Raw genomic sequence first — 20,057 nt, forward strand, 5'->3', positions numbered from 1 at the left:
TGGGTCTTGCCGTCATATCAAATCCATGAGCATTAATAAAGAGCCTTGGGTCTAGTGGCCATACTAGACCTAAATCTTAATCCTTGAGTCTAGTGGCTATGCTAAAATTAGGTTTGAATTGATCGTCAAACCTAATTATCTTGGGTTTAGTATAGCCACTAAACCTAAATTTCTTACATCTAGAATGTCTCGAGATACAATATTTTTAAAATATTTTTTATAATTAAATAAATTATTTTTAACCTGCTATAGAGCTCGTGATAATATTCTGATTAGAGATAAAAACACGTGATTGGGGCTTTGAGATAAAAGAGCAACCTGCTGCTGTTTAAGATACATGCATGGTAAAAGGTAGGTCCGGGGACATGACCTTATTTAGCAACGTGGTTTTTTCTATTTTGTTTTTATAACATCAAGTTCTTTTAAACTTTTATACGGTCAAGCCAAAGACTTGCATGTTTTAGCATGACAAAAAATAAAAACAAAACAAAAATGTTTATCTTAGCATTTCTTTTTAAAAAGAAAGAAAATAAATATACATTTTTTTTTTTTATCTTTATAAAAGATAATACTTTAATGTTAACACATTTTCAAAGTATATTTTTGTTATAGATGGACTTAATAATCTATTTATTAAGTTTATTTGGACTTGATCAGAATTGAAAGGCCTATTATGTTAACATATTAAAATTTTCAAAATAATAAAACCATCAACTTTACTTTATTTTTATATATAAATAAATGTTTTGCCAAGATAAATAGACTTAGCGAACCATTACCTTAAACAATAAAAAAAATGATAACACAAATATATATATATTATATATAATATATATATATATATATATATATAGCAAACAAGGACTAACCAGAAAAATATTGGTTCAGAAACCCCATAAAATATTAAAAAAGTGGTAACTAATAAATTTTTTTGAAAAACTCATATACTGTAGGATTAATTTCATTATCATAGATATTTTTTTCAAATTACGAGGCTTTATGGATTTTTTTCATTTCTTAGATTTTACAAGTTAGTATTAATTATTATTTTTTCTAGTTTTTTCAAAAAGAAAACTCAAGATTTTCTAAGTTTTATTATGTTTTGCAGACTTTTTTTAGAAATTTTTATTGTTTTAGGCTTTTCAAGATTATTTTTGGATAAAATATGAATATGCAAGATATTATAAGCATGCAATTTTTTTTAAAAGATCATATAGGAAAACACACCTAATATATAGACAAATATTTAATTATTATCTAATACAATCACGGCTGGTTCGATCTAGTGTCTGTTGCCAATCAAGAATTCCTTAACGCCATGTTTGTTTTCTAGAAAGTAGTTTTCTGGAAACTATTTTCCAAACTTTCCTATATTTATTTGTTATTAGGAAAGTTGGTCAACGGAAAACATTTTCTGGTCAACAGAAAATACTTTTTAGTCAACAGAAAACACTTTCCGGTCAACGGAAAATACTTTCCAGTCAATTTCAGTCAAAGAAAATTTTGAATTGGTTTTCAGGAAAGTGTTTTTTCTTTAGCTGTGTTTGTTTTTCGGAAAGTGGTTTCTGAAAAATCACTTTCCAAACTTTCCTGTGTTTGTTTGCCAGTAGGAAAGTTGGTCAATGGAAAATACTTTCCAGTAAAAGAAAAATTTGACTTGGTTTTCAGGAAAGTGTTTTCCTGAAAAATTTGGGGGGAAAACACTTTTCGGAAGTTGTGAAAAAATTTAGAAATGTCATTATTTGTTGATTATATCAAATTTGATCATCAAACTTTTGATTGCTATATATAATTTTGTTTTGAATATTTATTTTTCAATTTCATCTCTTAAAATTTTATTTTTATATTAACTTTGGTCCTTATTTTTATAATTGCTATTTGCTTTTTCCTTATCATATTTTTATTGAAATTTTTTATCTATCAAATTTGATCCTCATTCTTTTGATTGTTATTTATTTTATTTGAAATAATTTATGAAATGTTGATTGTTATTATTTTAATTTATTCATCTTTCATTTTTTTTTTAATTTTTCAGATTTAATGTCTATTATTTTGATTATTATTTATTTTATTTGAGATAATTTATGAAATTATATATTTTTTTCAATTTCATTCTCATTCAACTTTTTAATTTGTAAGATTTTGTTCCTTATTATTTTAATAAACTTGAGAAAAATAAAATATTAATAAGTTATTTTCGAGCTTATTTTCCATGACATAATCAAACACTGGAAAATGTTTTTTCAACTCATTTTCTATTACACTACCAAACACCGGAAAATACTTTTTCGGAATTTACTTTTCTGGAATTCACTTTAAAAAAAAAAACTATTTTTCAGCAAATAAACGGAGCTCTCTGCCTCAAATTCGACTACGTCATTCTAATGTTTCTTGGATGATTTACGTCTTAAAATCAAATTTGCATCATCGACTGTATATTATAATACATTTATATGGTGCATGTTTTATATATTTAATTTAATTAGTTACAATTAACTCAAATATTTAAATTTGATTCTCACTGGTTGACAATTACTAATGGTCTAAATTACATTTATATAGCAACGTGTGGCCAAAGCAATTAGTTTTCTATTAAAAAATTAATTGAATATATATATATATATATATATATATATATATATATATATGAAGGTGCAATCTTAAATATCGTCTTTGATTTAAGATTTTTTTATAAAAAAAAAATAGCTTTTCATGTGTTCGTATTTATTAAGGGCCTGTTTAAGAGTGATTGCGATTACTTTTCAATGTATTTTTTATTTTAAAATATATCAAAATAATATATTTTTTTATTTTTTTTAAATTTTTTTTAAATCAACACATCAAATCAAAATCTTGAATGATGTAAATTTTAATTTTTAACAAAAACAAAATTAAAATTTTCAAAAACGTGAATTAATTCACATTTTCACACGTTATTCAAATAATAAATTCAAGTTTGACAGCTGGATGTTAAATACATTTGGCTTGAACACAAGAAAATAATTAAACCGTGCCAGATATTGTAACATCATAAATCAAAGTCAATAATTAAAGCTTCATCTATCTTCTTCTCTTTTGAGTGTTAAAACCAAATTTGGCATGCGCAATTATCCCTTTTAACCTGTAGAAGTGTTTTATTAAAAATAGACTTCAATGCCACGACTTTTGAATCTTGAAACCATGAAACTACGTCCTTGGTGACTTTCGAAACCTTGAACGCCGTCTTTCACTTCTACATTCATTTATTTAAGATTTGATCTATTTTTATTAATATAAATATCTGAATTAATTTATACATAACTCAACTAATTTTATAAATTTTAAAATTAAAAATTATATAAATTTTTAGTAACCCTAAATTTATAAAATTCAAAATAATAATATCTAAAAAGTAAATTTAAAATCTAATTAATTAAATTATACCCTTTAAATTTTTGTTTTTAATTCAACGTGAATAGTAGTGGGTTTGTCAACTCAGTTATATTCAAAGGGATCAGGATTAATGCAAGAAAAAGGAGAGTAAATGAATGCTAATCCGTTTGTTTGGCTAAAAGTCAAGGGATCAGATCTTATCCTATAAATCAAGAATAATAAAGAAGAGTGATTCTAATTAGTTTCTGTTGCAAAAGTAAAGGAAATCTTATCTTAGAAATTACGAAAAATCGAAGAAGAAGAAGAAGAAGAAATTGACCCTTTGACCCCAAAATGATGACCAATATAAATTTGCAGTGATTTCCTTGTAGTCGCAAGGAGCTTACACATCATTCAGCTGATGGGACCAATTGCACGTGTCATTCCAGGAAAAAAATGAAAAATAAAAGGGCCTCCCTTCACTTTTCTTAATGTTAATTCCATCCATATACCCTTGTTCTGCTAATAAGGCAGCCGGGTTGCTTGGAATAAAAATCGGGTTGGTTTTTAAAATGTTTTTATTTAAAAAAATATTAATATAATATATTTTTATATTTTTTAAAAAATTATTTTTAATATTAATATATTAAAATAATCTGAAAATACTAAAAATTTATTAATTTGAAATATATAAAAAAAATTTAAATTTTTTTAGAAATATTTTTAAAACGTAAAAATACATAATGTAAGATTATATTATTTTCTATTTATAATGGAAATCATGCATCTTTATTTTGGATTTTCTTGTTATTAAATCTCTTTCGAGACTTATTTGTTTGAGTTTCGAAAATAATTTTAAAAATTTTTAGAAAATATTTATTTTTTTAATATTTCTAAATCATTTTAATATATTAATATTAAAAATACCTTTTACAAAATAAAAAAAATATTATTTTAATATATTTTTAAATAAAAAATATTTTAAAAAATAATCACAATCATATTATTTCCTTCCACGGCGAAAAAACAACTCACCAGGCATGATAACGCATGGCGCGCTGCCGTTACTGACTTTCAAAGCCACTTTGGAACGTAAGAATTTCCTTTTGACACTCATCTTGCTACCGCGTATGAATATTCTAAGAGCCAGGCATGGCCATGCATTGATAAGGTCAAAACATCAATGAAATTCAACAAAACAAAAAACAAAACATCAATGAAAGTGATGCTCATAAACTCATATAAAAACCCTAGCTAGGTCTTCGCCTCCTATGTATATATATAGCACCAAAATTGCAAGAGAAAAAAAGGAGAGAAACAAAACAAAACCCAGCTAATCTGCCTGAAACCAACGAACATGTCTCAGGACCAACCCACCATGTCATGTTGTTCGAGTTCGAATTTCGACGAGTATCAATGGGTTATTAACGTCGGTCGAGCGCTCGAAAAGGAGCTTGAAGATGACGATGAAGATCCTGTGTGCATTTTTACTGTCCCCAAAACCTTGATGTCTTCCCATCCCGACACTTATACTCCACAACAACTTTCACTAGGTCCGTACCATTATTTGCGTCCAGATCTTCATGAGATGGAGTGCTATAAGCTATCTGCAGCCAAGAAACTGCAAAACCAACTTCATAGCAGCCACAGGTTCGAAAATCTTGTCGAGCAATTGATAAAGCTTGAACCGAAGATTAGGGCATGCTACCACAAGTACTTGAGCTTTAATGCTGAAACACTAGCATGGATGATGGCTCTGGATGTTTCATTCTTGCTCGAGTTTCTTCAAATTTACTCCTTCAAAGAAACTTCGAGTTCATCGAGGGTGGTTACGTCACGAATGTCCCATTTGCTTGATTATTCAAAGAGGAAATCGGTTCATCATGTGATTCTAAGAGATATGGTGATGCTCGAGAATCAAGTACCGTTGTTTGTATTGAGAAAGGTGCTCGAATTTCAACACCTTTCAGTTGAATCGGCTGATGAGATGCTGCTTTCCATGATAATGGGATTAGCTAAAGATCTCTCTCCTTTCAAGACGATCGAGTTGCCAAAGTCTCAGATAATCTTGGAGCATTCCCACTTGTTAGACCTCTTGTATGACATTATCGTACCGAAAGTGGAAGAACCGGTCGAGATATCTGAAGAGTTTGCAGATCAAATCGAAGCTGATAAGCTAGAAAGTGAAGGGTTTGGGTTTGATTCGAATTACGTAAAACAACTCCTGAAAGAGATTTGGAATACGGTTTCACAACTAACGACAGGGCCAGTAGGTCTCCTGATCAAGAACATCTCATCAACTGTGACAATCAAGTTGAAATTTTCTTGGACAATCCTATCTAAACTCCTGCATATATCACCAGATGATCTCATTAACACAGAAGATGAGGGCTCTAGTACTACCAGCAAGAACAAGCCACCATTGTAGAAGAGATCACAATTCCTTCAGTCACCGAGCTCTCAAATTCTGGTGTTTCTTTCATCCCTACCAGGGGAAACATCTCAACCATTAATTTCGACAAAGACAAAGCTGCATTTTACCTGCCCACGATTAGTTTAGACATAAACACAGAGGTTGTGTTTAGAAACTTGATGGCATATGAGATATCAAACGCATCAGGACCCTTGATTTTTACTCGATACATAGAATTGTTGAACGGGATCATTGACACTGAAGAGGACGTGGATTGCTAAGAGAAAGAGGCATTATTTTGAACCGTTTGAAGAGTGATGAGGAGGTGGCGAATATGTTGAATGGGATGAGCGACAGCAAGGCTATTAGATTGACAAAAGCTCCAATTTTAGATAAGGTGATTGAAGATGTGAATAAGTATCATGGTAGCCTCTGGATGGTGAAGATAAGAAAGTTCATGAAGCGGTCTGTGTTCTCTTCATGGCAGTATCTCACGTTGGTCGCTGCCATTTTTCTCATGCTCTTACTGGCCATAGAATCGTTTTGCACAGTTTTTAAATGCTATCGCATCTTTCACATTGATTTTTACGAGGGCTAGGGCTGGCTGGCTAGCCGATCGATGATCCATGCATGTTGCTCTAGCATACCAACCATGTGTGCTGTATATTTGTGTCCAAGTTAATTAATTAATTGTTTCATTTGTTTTATTTATGTATTTATTTTTCTAAGTATATATATATCATTGTATTTGTAATATCAAATCATATAAATGTTGACAATTCAAATTATTTAATTTTTTATCCTTTGTACTGCTCTTCTACTTAAGAACGCAATGAAACTCATATTCATCACCGTTTTTTCAATTTCAAATCTTCCGCATGCTTGGGCCTTCCTAGCCCAAGATACTGGGCTTTTTTTACTCTTTTGTTTTTTGTTTATACCTATTATAATTGTATTTTTTTTCTTGCTTTTTTTAATAAAAAAAAATCCATCACTTAATATTTTTTTTTATTGTTAATTGGAACTGTAATTTTTTTTGGCATAATTTTTTTTTAATCACTTTGATATTTTATTAGTTTTTAATTTTATAAGTTTCTATTTTAGATAAAAAAAAACATTATATAAAAAAATTATTCATCCCAATTAAATTTATGACTCGGGTCACAAATTTAGTTGATTAATTTTGGCTGGGTAAGGTTTGGACTCGATACTTTTTTTGTTGCATAAAGAGTTCTTGATTTATTTAATTAAATGCATACATGAATTTTTTGAATATCTCTTCAGGTTCTTTATTTACAAAAGCACGTTTGAATTTTTTTCTTATTTCATCTTTCAAAAGTTTATCGATTAGAAATTAAGCTTTATAATATATTTTTTATTTGTTTTCTATATGGATATCTTGGTCTCATGATTAAGATATCGAGTTTTGACAATTTAACCCCGGTCTCATAAGGGAGGGGTTAAATTAGGTCATTATTTTTTGTTTTTTTTCTAAGAGGTTATTTTGGTCTCATGATTCGGGTTACAGGTCCTTCAACATTAATTTTTTTTTTTATTGGGTTGTTCTCATCTCATGATTCGAGTCATGAGTTTGACGAGTTAACCCAATTGATTCAAATATTATTTTTTATTTTTTTAATTGACTATTTTTTTTCCTCATTATCATCATTTAATATTATCTTCGATTGAAAATTAGGCTTTATGATTTATTTAGATTCATTTTTTATTAGGTTTATCCCTGCCTCATGATTTAATAATAATGCTTAACAGCTTAACCCGGGTTGCTTGACTTATTTTCTTTGTCATTTTTTAATTAGAATTTTTATAAATTTCATCATTCAATATTGGATTTGACAAGGCCAATTATAAATTGAGGTTCATAACTTGTTTTGATTTGCTCTTTATGATGTTATCTTAGTCTCATGATCAAAGTCGTGGATTTGACAGGCTAACCCAAGTTGAATCATTTTTTTTTTTTTTTTTTTTTTTTTTTTTCTATAAGGTTATCTTGGTCTGATGACTCGGGTCATAGGTTTGGCGGATTGACTAGTATTATTTTTTTATGCTCTTTTTTTAATCTCATCCCATAATTTGGGCAAGTTAAAGATTGAGATTCATAATGTATTTTGATTTACTTTTCATGAGGTTATTCCGGTCTTATAATCCATGTGACAGGCTTGACAAGTTAACTTATGTTACTTTTTTATATCTTTTTTTTTTAATTTTATTCTTCAACATTGAGTTAATTGAGAATTAGTTCATAATTTATTTTGATTTACTTTCCATTGGAATATCTTAGTCTTATGATCCATATCGCAGGTTTGAGAAGTTAACTTTGGTTACTTTTTTTATGTTTTTTTTTTTTTAATTTTATCCTTAAAAATTGGGTTAATTGAGAGTTAGTTTATAATTTATTTTGATTTATTTTCTATCATAGTCTCATAACCCGAGTTGATCCAAGTCAATCCAATATATTTATTAATTATTTTAATGTTAAAGAAAGATATTATCTTGAAATTTATTTTAGTTAATCTATGTTTTTATGGGTTGTAGAGATTATATTTAGATTCGCAAAGTTATAGATTATATCAGATGAACCCTCACGCCAAATAAGATTTTTTTTCCCAGTAGAAAAAACATTAGTAGTATTTCAACATATTTTTTACTACTTGCTAAAACTTGAGGAAGATGTAGGGTACAAGTGAAAGCAGGTAAGAAACACAAGTGAATGTATACACTACATTTGTAAATCACAACCGAACCCCATAGCAAATTTGTCCTTGACTCCAGCCTAGCCAAGCAAGCCATCCTTGAATTCTACATCACTTTAATTACTCTTGTCTGCCTCTTTCTTCATTTGGAAGTTAAAAGTCCAAAAGCACATAATATATTATTGTAACAGGCAAGGCAACCACCATTCCAAAAATGACCCTACAGAGAATTAGCAAAAACGTAGAACTTGAGCATTTCACTAGCTAGCTGATGTGATATATAGAATTGTGATGGCAAGATCGACTCTTACCATTTTCGAGATCTTTTCCATGACTAGTGGAATATTAAACTATGAGAATATGATCACTTAGATATACATTATTTAGTCAAATAAATTAATACAAAAATTAGTTCATTCAGCATTGTCTTTCTAATTCTTATGTAGGGATATATCAGAGATGCGAGCTCGGTGCCCATCATTTGATTATATTTTGCAAAGAGAAAATGTTCTTGCAACAAAAGCTTTACATGTAATTAAGGTGGTGATGAGAAGGAAATGTTAACGAAGGAGGAGGCAGCCGTGTGGTGATGATTCTAAATTTAGGCCTCTTATTTGCTAATTCTGTGTATAATTAACAATAGAGCATGAAAAACTTACGAAGTGCTCTGTATATTCGCGTGGAGATTGTACTCCTTGGCAAATATGAAAGGAAGAATGCCTGATGGAAGTGCAGCCTGCCAACAGTCCATTGAATTAGAGCGTGTTTGACAGTGTGGTAGTGGTTGCTTTTCAAATTATTTTTCGTGCTGAAATATATGCCAATGATTTTTTTTATTTTTTAAAAATTATTTTTGACATCAGCACATCAAAACGATCCAAAAGGTACAAACCGCACTCAATTTTAGTAAAAAAAAAAATTTAAAATTTTACAAAACGCAGGTAGAAACACAGCCCCAAACACTACCTTAATCTGTTAATCAAGCTTTTTATTTTTTATATAAATATTGAGAAATAAACTAGGCATTTATCCACACAAAGAACATAACTACAATTTCTAAGTATAATATAACATATATACGAATATTTTTAGCATCATCTCAATATATATTAACAACTACATATATACTTGTAGATTCAGTGATGGACTGACTACCTAATTATATTCTATTCGGATATTACAAACTACATATTTATAAATATTACCAACTACATATTAGTATATTATTCAGTGACGGATTGACTAGCTAATTATAGTTTATCCAAGAGTTTATATTTGATAGATTATTTAATAACCCTATTGTAATTTTTTTAAGTATAATATATATAACATAAGAATATTTTAGCATCATATTTACATATTATGAATTAATTTACAATCATTTAGACTTTCATTCGCGAGTTTTTTTTTATAAAAACAATGTTGGATCAAGGATAGTTTTTGTTTTTTTTTTTTTTTAAAGAAAAACCTACAGTGTTATAGGCTTATAGCACGAATACTAGGAGCAGCTAACAATGGCTTGTTACCTGAACAATAGCTACACTCAGGAGATCACCGCGAAGACCAATGGCAAGAGATGCTGCGGCAATGACTGCTGGTCCGATCAAGAATTTAATAGCCATGGAAATCAACGCTAAAACCTTTCCAGAAGCTATGACATTGGGCTGTAACGCTGCGAATAAACCTGCACATCATCTCAAATAACTAGTAATTAATTGATTAATCATTCAATTAATATTATTATAATAAAAATACTATAGTTTTATTAATTAAAATAAAAGTTGTTGATTAAAGATAATTAATTAATAACGTATAACGTACCTAGACTGAACATAGCCATTCCCAAACCAGCGTTGGATAATATTCTTACAGATCCATCCACGATCAATGGCAACTTGATGCTCCACCTGTATGTGTTTTTGTTTCATGATCAGTGCTATCCATGGTGTGTGTGTGTGTATGCTCTAGCTACAGCAGCAACAGCAAAAGCTTCCAGATACCTAAATGATATCAAAGACCATAGCAGGCCCAGCAAGCTTGCGTAAGTGTTAGGGTTTCTAACGAGCTTCCTCCCCACCATCATAGCGATAAGTCGAGCCACGACAGTCGCCGGAGGCATCTGTTGTTTCTTCGCTGAATGGAAACAGAAAGAAGATCTAGCTAGCTAGCCAGCCAGGGATTATGACGTATAATCCTAATTAACAGCTAGCAGTAATTATATGATTTTTAATTTCTTGATGCATGCATGCAAGTAGCGGTATATATGGTACCTGTTGAAGCAGCAGCAGCAATGTTGTCCTGTTGAGGAGCTGCTCCATTGAAGGGATGATCAGGGTAGGTGTGTCTGCCATTTATTTGATCAGCTCTCAGATATCTATGATCAGAGATATTAGAGGAAATACTTGAACTCCAAACAAACATGTGAAGGTCTTTGTTAGGTGGCGGCGCCCCACCACCTTCCTTTTGTGGTACTGCACAGCTTGGAGAACCTGGAAAAGCAACTCCATTTTTCCTTCTCATTTCCTCCTCGAGATTTGAAGAAATCCTTGGAACAGAATTCCTTGAGGATTGTAATGAGTAAATGTCTCCAAAACTACTAGTTAAGTTAGGGAGATCTGTCTGCCTGTAACTTGAAGCCCTTGGTGAGGATTGTACGGAGAAAACCTCTACGCTGGAGAAGTTTGAAGCTCTTGGTGGAAGATGAACACTTAGGACCGGGTTCCATCCGTCGAACCTGTCGCGCGATGAGAAATTTGAGGAAGTTGCACTTGATCTTCTTACCACCACTCGGAGCTTGCCATCATCATCAATCTCAGCATCCGTCTCTAGTGGTTCGTGACCACCGAGAGAAACAACAGCCGGATCAACCTTGAAAGAGGAAATAGAGGCGGCTGTTTCAGGAAACTGCCCGGCAACGAGTCTCTTTGCAGCTCTGTATTCAAACATGGACAGCAGCAGAGTGTACCAAAGTGTTGGTGGGAGGAGCCACTGGTGGTGGCTTTGAAACACTCAGAGGGGATAAAACACACTGTTTTATTACACAAAACCGAAGCTTACAATTACACAAATCAAAAGCTTAACAATACACGCCCTCTCTCTCTCTATTCTCTTTCTAGTGTTCCTCTCAATTCTCTCCACACACAATAACATAAACTGGGCACTCTATTTATACACGAAACAGAATACAAAAATTCAAACTTTCCAAATGTGAAGGCGGCTGGCGGCCGGTGGTGTGAAGGCGGCTGGCGGCTGCGGCTGGTGGCTGGCGGCTGCGGCTGGTCGGTGGGTGGTTGCCTTCCTTGACTGGAACCTTCTGGATTGAGTTTAATATTCAACAAATCTCCCCCTTAAACTCAATCGAGGGATGTCATGCCAAGCATGAACTTTAATCGGATGAATACTTCTCCTTTCAATGGCTTTGTGAAGATGTCAGCAACTTGATCATTTGTGTTGCAAGATATCAGTTGGACTTCTTCATTCTTCACATGTTCCCGGATAAAGTGATGACGTGTATCAATGTGTTTGCTCCTCTCATGATACACTGGATTCTTTGCCAATGCGATTGCTGATCGATTATCAATATAAATCTTCGTAGGATTTTCTTGAGGAAATCCCAAAAACTTCAGCATATTCCTTAACCATATTGAATGGCATACGGCTGAGTTGGCAGCAACATACTCAGCTTCACAGCTTGATAATGTGACAATCGATTGCTTCTTGGATGACCAAGTGAAAGATGTGTCTCCCATGAAAAAGACAAACCCTGTTGTGCTTTTCCTTTCATCCAGATCTCTACCCCAATCACTATCCGAGTAGCCTACAAGATTAAAGTCTTTACTTGAGGTATAAAACATACCTTCATTCATTGTGCCTTTGATGTAGCGAAGAATTCTCTTGGCTGCATTCAAGTGAGACTGGTCTGGTGTCTCCATGTATCTGCTGACGAGTCCGACTCCGTAGAGTATATCCGGTCTGGTACATGTCAAGTACCTTAAGCTTCCTACTAAGCTTTTGAAGTAAGTTGGATCAACATTTCCAACCTTACTCTTCCTCAATTCCACTCCATTCTCAACTGGAGTTGATACCGGATTGCAGCTTTCCATCTTGAACCTTTCAAGAATATCTTTGGCGTAACCGCTTTGGGATACAAAAATCCCTTCTTCCTTCTGCGTTACTTCTAAGCCAAGAAAATGTGACATTAAACCAATGTCAGTCATTTCAAACTCCTGTACCATGCTTTGTTTGAAGTCTTCAAACATGGTAGGGTTGTTGCCGGTGAATATCAAGTCATCAACATATAGGCACGCAAATAAGATGCTGCCATCTGCTCCTTTCTTCACATATATGGCGTGTTCATATGGACATTTCTCAAATCCATTATCTTGAAAATACCTGTCAATTCTAGTATTCCAAGCACGCGGAGCTTGCTTCAAACCATAGAGAGCTTTCTTCAACTTGTATACTTTGCCTTCATTTTCAGCATCAATGTATCCAAGTGGTTGTTCAACATAGATCTCTTCTTCTAGGAAGCCATTCAGAAATGCTGACTTCACATCGAGTTGATAGATCTTCCATCTATGTTGTGCAGCTAGTGAGATCATCAGTCTGATTGTTTCTAGCCGGGCTACTGGAGCAAATACTTCTCCATAGTCAATGCCTTCTCTCTGTTTGTAGCCTTTAGCCACTAATCTGGCTTTGTATCTTTGCACTTCTCCTTTGGCGTTCTTCTTTGTCTTGTAGACCCATTTGACACCTATTGCTTTCTTGTTTTCTGGTAGATAAGTCAGCTTCCAGGTATCATTCTTCTCAATGGCATGTATTTCTTCATCCATTGCTTCTATCCACTTCTCGTCTGTGATAGCTTCATCGAAGCTTAGTGGGTCACTATCTGCAAAGAAACAAAACAGAGTTGTATCTTCCATAACCTGAGTGGTATCGTACAACTCTTCAAGATTCCGCATCCTTCTTGGTCCTTCTGACGAGGATGCTGATGGTGGTGTTGATGATGATGCTCCTGGTGTGTTCCTCCTGTTGAATACAGGAAAACTGTGTACCGGACTTTGTGGTTCAACTGCTGGCACAATCGGTTCTTCGACAAGTACTGTTGGTACTTCTTCACCTTCAAGGATTAAATCAGTGGTGATCCATTTGACTGCTTCTTGATCACCATTCCATGCCCAAGATTTATCTTCTTCAAAGATAACATCTCTACTTGTAATCACCTTCTTCGTGATGGGATTATATAGCCTGTATCCCATCCTTCTTTCACCATATCCGACAAAGATGCATTTCTCGCTCTTATCATCGAGCTTTCTCCTTCTTGCATCTGGGATCTTTGCATATGCCACACAACCAAAGACTCGTAGATGAGTAACACTTGGTTTGTGACCACTCCATGCTTCTTCTGGAGTAACTCCTTGCAAACTTCTGGTCGGGCAGCGATTCAACAGATACACTGCACATGATACAGCTTCAGCCCAGTATTGCTTGGGCAACTTCTTTGCTTTGAGCAGACTTCTTGCCATGTCAAGAATCGTGCGATTCTTCCTTTCTGCTACACCGTTCAGTTGTGGTGTATAAGCTGGCGTTGTTTGATGTCTGATGCCTTGTTGTGTACAATAGGCTTCAAAGTCATTGGCTGTATATTCTCCTCCTTGATCAGATCTTACTGTTCTGATCGTATAACCAGTTTGCTTCTCCACAATTGCTTTAAAATCTTTAAAACAATTGAATACTTCTGACTTCCTCTTCAGAAAGTATATCCACGTTTTTTCTACTAAAAATCATCAGTAAAAGTGAGGAATACCTATTTTGTCCAGTCGACATAGGCGTGATTGGGCCACACACATCTGTGTGTACTAACTCTAGTGGCCTCTTTGCTCTCCAGTTGACTTCTTTAGCAAAACTGGATCTGTGATGTTTGCTGAGGACACAACTCTCACAGACTTCTTCTGGATGATCAATGTGAGGCAAACCTTTGACCATCTTCTTGCTTGCTAGCATCTTCAGACTCGTGAAATTCAGATGTCCAAGCCTCAGGTGCCAAAGCCATTCTTCACTGTTGGTGATGGCGCTCAAACACCTTGTTGCATCATACTGGATGTTCAAAGGAAACATCCTATTCTTGGACATTTTCACGTAGGCCATTAATCTCCAATTGTTGTCTCTAATTGCTAGATGACAATTCTCCGAGTAAAAAATATAGCCTCTCTCCAAAAGTTGACCTAAGCTGATTAGGTTCTGTTTTATGGCTGGGACATAATAGACATCGGCGATGTAGCTGGAATCGCCATTCTTCATCTTGACTGGGATGTTGCCTTTACCTTTGAATGGAACCTTTGTGGTATCTCCAAAAGTAACTAGACCTTGCTTGGTCTCATCTAGATTACTAAATAACTCTCGGTAGCCGCACATGTGATTGCTGGCTCCAGTATCTAGATACCATATGTCCTCCTTTTTCTTATCAAGTCCTTGTTGGACAAGAAATGCAGTTTCTTCTCTGTCATCCTTCTCTACATAGTTGGCTTGCTCACGTATCTCCAACGGAGCTTTCCATCGGCATTCAGTGCTATAGTGCCCAAATTGATTGCAGCTATAACATTTGATATTTCTCTTGTCACGGTTATTGTAACCGCCTCCTCTTCCTCTGGGAGTGAATGCTAGTTGTCCTCGGCCTCCTCTGGTGGTGTTTCTACCACCTCTTCCTCTAAAGCTTGTATTCCAAGAACCTCTTCCTTGGAATCTCTGGAATCCTCCTCTAGATTGTTGACTTCCTCCTTGAGTGGTGTAGCCACTTGATGAAGTCTCCCCTTGCTCATATCTGTCTTTGAGAGACAACTTTGCTTGTAAGGCATGCTCAATTGCCTTATCTCCGTTTCGCTTTACTATCTTCTGCTCATGAGCTTGCAAAGAACTCATAAGTTCATCTACTGTCAACTTGTCCACTTCCTTGGACTCTTCAATGGCGACAACAACAAAATCGAATTTTGGATCTAGGGAACTCAAAATTTTTTCAGTAATTCGAGCATCGATGATGGCTTCTCCATTTCTCCTCATCTGGTTGACTATCACCATAATCCTTATGTGATAATCAGAAATAGACTCCGAGGACTTCATTTGCAATAACTCAAATTCTCCTCGCAAAGATTGAAGACGAATCTTCTTGATTCTGTCAGCACCTTTGTATTTCTGTTGGAGAGCCTCCCATATATCATGTGACGTTTCAGCGGAAGCTATGATCTCGAATGTATCTTCATCAAGACCTTGGTAGATGATGGTCTTGGCTTTGTTGTCTTTCTTTCTGTTGACTTTCAAGGCTTGTTTTTGTGCCTCTTGTAAAGCATCTTCTCTTTCTTTAGACTCTGGTTCATCATAACCAGTTTGTACAATATCAAAACACTCTTGTGACCCAAGGAATGCCTTCAATCTGATGCACCAACTATCATAGTTGTCTTTAGTCAGCTTCGGGATGAGTGTATGTGTACCTTCTATAGTCATTTTGCTTTTGGAATGACTATATCACCTCTTTGGGAGCCGAATTTGGCCAAACGGACACTGTAGATCGATCCGGAATGGTCCAAATAGTCGGGAACCGGTCTGACTTTGTTGAAATCGGGTCAGAAAATGGGTGAACCGGTCCAAAAACCAATTCTGTACGGCGGGCGGTTCGCTGGGTTGAACCGGGAATATTCTGGGAATATTCTGTGGAATATTCTGGGAATATTCCTTCGGCTCGGCTGAGGCTAGAACGCGGCTCGGCTCGGCGCGAGATACGGCTCGGCTTGTGGCTCGGCTGGAATCGGCTTATGGCTCGGCTAGGACTCGGCGTATACGGCTCGGCTCGGCTTGAATATGGCGCGCGTGCACGTCAGTCGTCTTCAACCTCGGGGAGCGTGGGATGCGCGTGGGCTAACTGGCTGAATATTCAGGCGGCGCGTGTAAGCTACTCCGAACTCCGATTTGGCTGATTTTTGCGGCAGTGAGTTCGTCTTGATGAGATCTACACTGTGGAATGATCAAAACTTGTTTTTGACAATTTTGAAAATTCGGATATACCCCAAAACACTTCTGTTTTCCGACGAACGGGGCTCTGATACCAATTGTTGGTGGGAGGAGCCACTGGTGGTGGCTTTGAAACACTCAGAGGGGATAAAACACACTGTTTTATTACACAAAACCGAAGCTTACAATTACACAAATCAAAAGCTTAACAATACACGCCCTCTCTCTCTCTATTCTCTTTCTAGTGTTCCTCTCAATTCTCTCCACACACAATAACATAAACTGGGCACTCTATTTATACACGAAACAGAAAATGGTATCAGAGCTTTTTGGTTTAAAGTGGTGTTTGATCTTTGCTCAAAAATAAAAGTTGTCAAAATTGTGTTTTGACAATCCCACCGTGTAGAGGAGGAAGATACGAAGCCACTGGTGAAAACAGCGTCAAAATCGGACGTCGGACATGGCCGCACTCTCCATCACTCTCCGGCAAGGCGTCTACCCACGCGCGCCAACGCGCCCCACGCGTCTTCTTCACCCGGATGAGTTGACCCGACCCATGTGAACAGTAGACATGAACAGTGACGTTATCATGAACAGTGTCATGCAAAGGATGACGTCATCATGATGCAAGGATGACATCACATACACAGTCAGCAAGTCAATTGACTAGTCAACTAACATGTCAGCATAGCGGGACCCACCTGCCATGTCATCAGCCGCGAGCCGAGCCGCGAGCCGAGGGATAGGATCCAGTGTAGCTGATCCTACGTGCAACCGGATCTGAGATTGAATCTGAGCCGTTGATCAGGCAAGAATTGTTTTGATCAAAGCTTAGCCGTCTGATGTGCGATTTGGACGATTCAAGACATGTTTCCAGCTAATTTGATCATTCCGGATGCAATGGTACGGTCCGATTGTTGAGATTTGAGACCGAAAATGACAGTGGTGAATTATTAAAAAGAGATTGCTCGATCAGGAGGCATCTAAAGGTCATCATGGTGGTCAATGGAGATGAAGAAGAAGAAGGTGCACATGTTTACCCAATTATATGTGCCAAACTATGAGCCACGATAGGAGCCCTAGTTTAGACCGTCGCATAACGACAAGCGGGGACACTTTAGAGAAGGTGTGAGGGCCATGAAAGGAGCCCAGTTCAGAAAGCGTGTGTTGAAGAAGTAACATGACAATTGCCCACATAAATGGCAAAGGGGGTGATTGTTGGAATATTGCCAATTATGTGGCTGCCTTGTCAAAGAAGATGGCTGCCATGTGAGAGTCAAAGAAGGAGGCTTGTTGGTGGCAACCACCAACCTTGACTTTGGTAGCCACCATTGTTGAAGAAGAGATGAGTTTGGCAGCCACCATTGATGACAAAGGAGCAAGAGGAGCTGTCATTGAAGCCTATAAATAGACACCAAGAGTGCATCACAAAATGAGAGAGAGAGTCTTGTAGGAGAGCTACAAAAGAGAGAAGAAGAGAGAAAGAAAGAGAAGGGCTGCCACTAGCAGCCCTGCTGCCACCAGCAACAGCTGCCCTATGTAGCAATGAGAGATGGGAGTTGAGTGGATGTGATCCTCCTCCATGTATTGTATTCTTTCTCTATCTCTAAATAAAATGAACCTCTCCCGTGGATGTAGGCAATTTGCCGAACCACGTTAAATATTGTGTCTCAGTGTGCTTACCCCTCCGATGAGCAATGATCTACCACCAGCTCTGATACCAAAAAGCTCTGATACCAAAGAACACTCTGCATGAAACAAACTTGAATCATAAGAGGCGATGTGAATTCTCCATACATGGATTTCAAAAGAGGGACGCCCACGACAAGAGTGTTGGGAAGAGTAGATAGAGAAAAAAGAGTGATTGTCCAGTCAAGCTCGCCGCGTCTGGTGGTGGCTTGCCAAATGAAGAGAACCACCAGAACCACCACTTTTTGGAGGGAATCAGCAGCGATGAAGCGTAAGTTCATTTTGTAAGGGTTGTTAGAACATATAAAATCAAAAACGAGAAAAGGAGTTGCAAAAACTGCAACAAAACGATTGATGCCTGCGCACTGATCTGGTGTAAAAACTTTCCACCATCTCACTGAACCATAGGCTAATATCATTGCAGCATAGAGAGGAACCAACGCCGAAACAACCTGGTAAATGTCCTTACCGGAAATCATGCTTAACACAAAATCACTTGATCAGGGATTACAAAGAAAATTATATAGGCTCATGTGCTGTGGGATTTCTCACTGTTTTTCTTTTCTTTTCTGGAGAACGGAAAATATGTATAAATATAAGGTAAAGTTGTTTTGATTTTCTTTTCAACTATGTTTGTTTTAATTTGGCAACATAACGCATCATGTGTGGATTATTATTATTATTATTATCATAAACTTATAAATTACATCCCTTCAATCTGAGTTCAAAGACTTCAATTTAACCAGCATGACGACAATTCTAAAGAAATTACCTAATTAAAGAGAGGATCTCTAAGTGCTAAAAAAAAACTTAGGAGGGATTTCTTACCATAAAAATAAGAAACAAACAATAAGAGATTATAACAAACATATGTTGTTTGATATTATGATACCTTCTGGTTTTTAAAATTGTTTTTTATTTAAAAAATATTAAATTATTATTTTTTATATTTTTTAATGATTTTAATATGTTAATATAAAAAAAATAAAAATATTAAAAAAATATTATATACTATATTACTAAACAAATTATTTAATTGACCATCTCCTTTGTCGGGCGTCTTCTTGTGATTGACCATCTCCTTTTGTACCCATTTTCTTTCCTTTTTTTTATTTACTCATATATATATATATATATATATATATATATATATTCAAGACTCTAAAAAAATGATTTCTAAATTCAACCGTTCGTTCGTTCCTTTTATGATCGTTGAAATTTATTTAATTTTGCAATAAAACCTTTATGTTATTGAAAAATGTGACAGCATTAAAAATATATATAAAAAAAAATCTGTAACCGATATTGAAGATGATGCCATGATTTTGAAGGAATTTAAATGCAGAATATTGTTACAAATGATCATAATGGCTTCCCTTACCTTTGTGCTTATGCAGGTGGAGAGCAGAGGCAGACAGCGAGGAAAAAAGTTTTGATTTTGATTTTTTTTTTTTGGTGTTAGCACAAGGGGAGAAGGGGGGGGGGGGGGATGTTAAGAATAGTTGAGAAAAGAAATGGGAATGTTAATTTATTTTTATATGTTAAATTAATATTTTGAATTATATACGTGATGTGATATATGATTCAAAAAATAAAATACTAAAAACCAATTAACAAAAAACTAAAAGAGGAGAGGTTTTTATTGCATCCATCCTTACAAATTAGTTTTTTTTTGTTTTTTTTCTTCTTTGCTTTTTTATTTTTTATTACTGCTTTTTTTAAAAAAATAATCATCCTTTAATATTATATTTATTTTTATTAGATTATTCCATTCTCATAACACAAATTGCGGTTTTGCAGGTTAACCTGGTTAATTTCTGTACTCTTTTTATTTTTTCTCAATTATTTTTTTTTTTAATTTCATTCTTTAATATTGTATTGATTGAAAATTA

At 34.9% G+C, this 20,057-nt stretch overlaps 1 protein-coding gene and 1 pseudogene across 1 annotated transcript; one reads left to right on the forward strand and one right to left on the reverse strand.

Annotated features, from left to right (window-relative positions):
- Positions 1-4,617: 4,617 nt before the first annotated feature.
- On the forward strand, positions 4,618-6,634 carry LOC118040914 (putative UPF0481 protein At3g02645; annotated as a pseudogene).
- A 1,994-nt stretch (positions 6,635-8,628) lies between these two features.
- On the reverse strand, positions 8,629-18,644 carry LOC118040937 (auxin efflux carrier component 2). The gene is made up of 7 exons (XM_035048013.1): positions 18,222-18,644; positions 10,746-11,463; positions 10,476-10,608; positions 10,297-10,382; positions 10,002-10,159; positions 9,135-9,211; positions 8,629-8,695 (listed from the first exon to the last, which is right to left on the reverse strand). The coding sequence occupies exons 1-7, from the start codon at positions 18,642-18,644 to the stop codon at positions 8,629-8,631; spliced, it is 1,662 nt and encodes a 553-aa protein (XP_034903904.1).
- Positions 18,645-20,057: the final 1,413 nt, after the last annotated feature.

The sequence above is a fragment of the Populus alba genome, chromosome 1 (genome assembly GCF_005239225.2).
Source record: "Populus alba chromosome 1, ASM523922v2, whole genome shotgun sequence".
NCBI lineage: Eukaryota > Viridiplantae > Streptophyta > Magnoliopsida > Malpighiales > Salicaceae > Populus > Populus alba.

Coding starts and splice junctions, on each gene's coding strand:
- LOC118040937 (XM_035048013.1), bottom strand. CDS start 18,644: ATGATTTCCGGTAAGGACATTTACCAGGTTGTTTCGGCGTTGGTTCCT. Junction 10,609..10,745: donor TGCTGCTGCTGCTTCAACAG/GTACCATATATA, acceptor GTTTCCATTCAG/CGAAGAAACAACAGATGCCT. Junction 8,696..9,134: donor GCGAATATACAGAGCACTTC/GTAAGTTTTTCA, acceptor AATTCTCTGTAG/GGTCATTTTTGGAATGGTGG.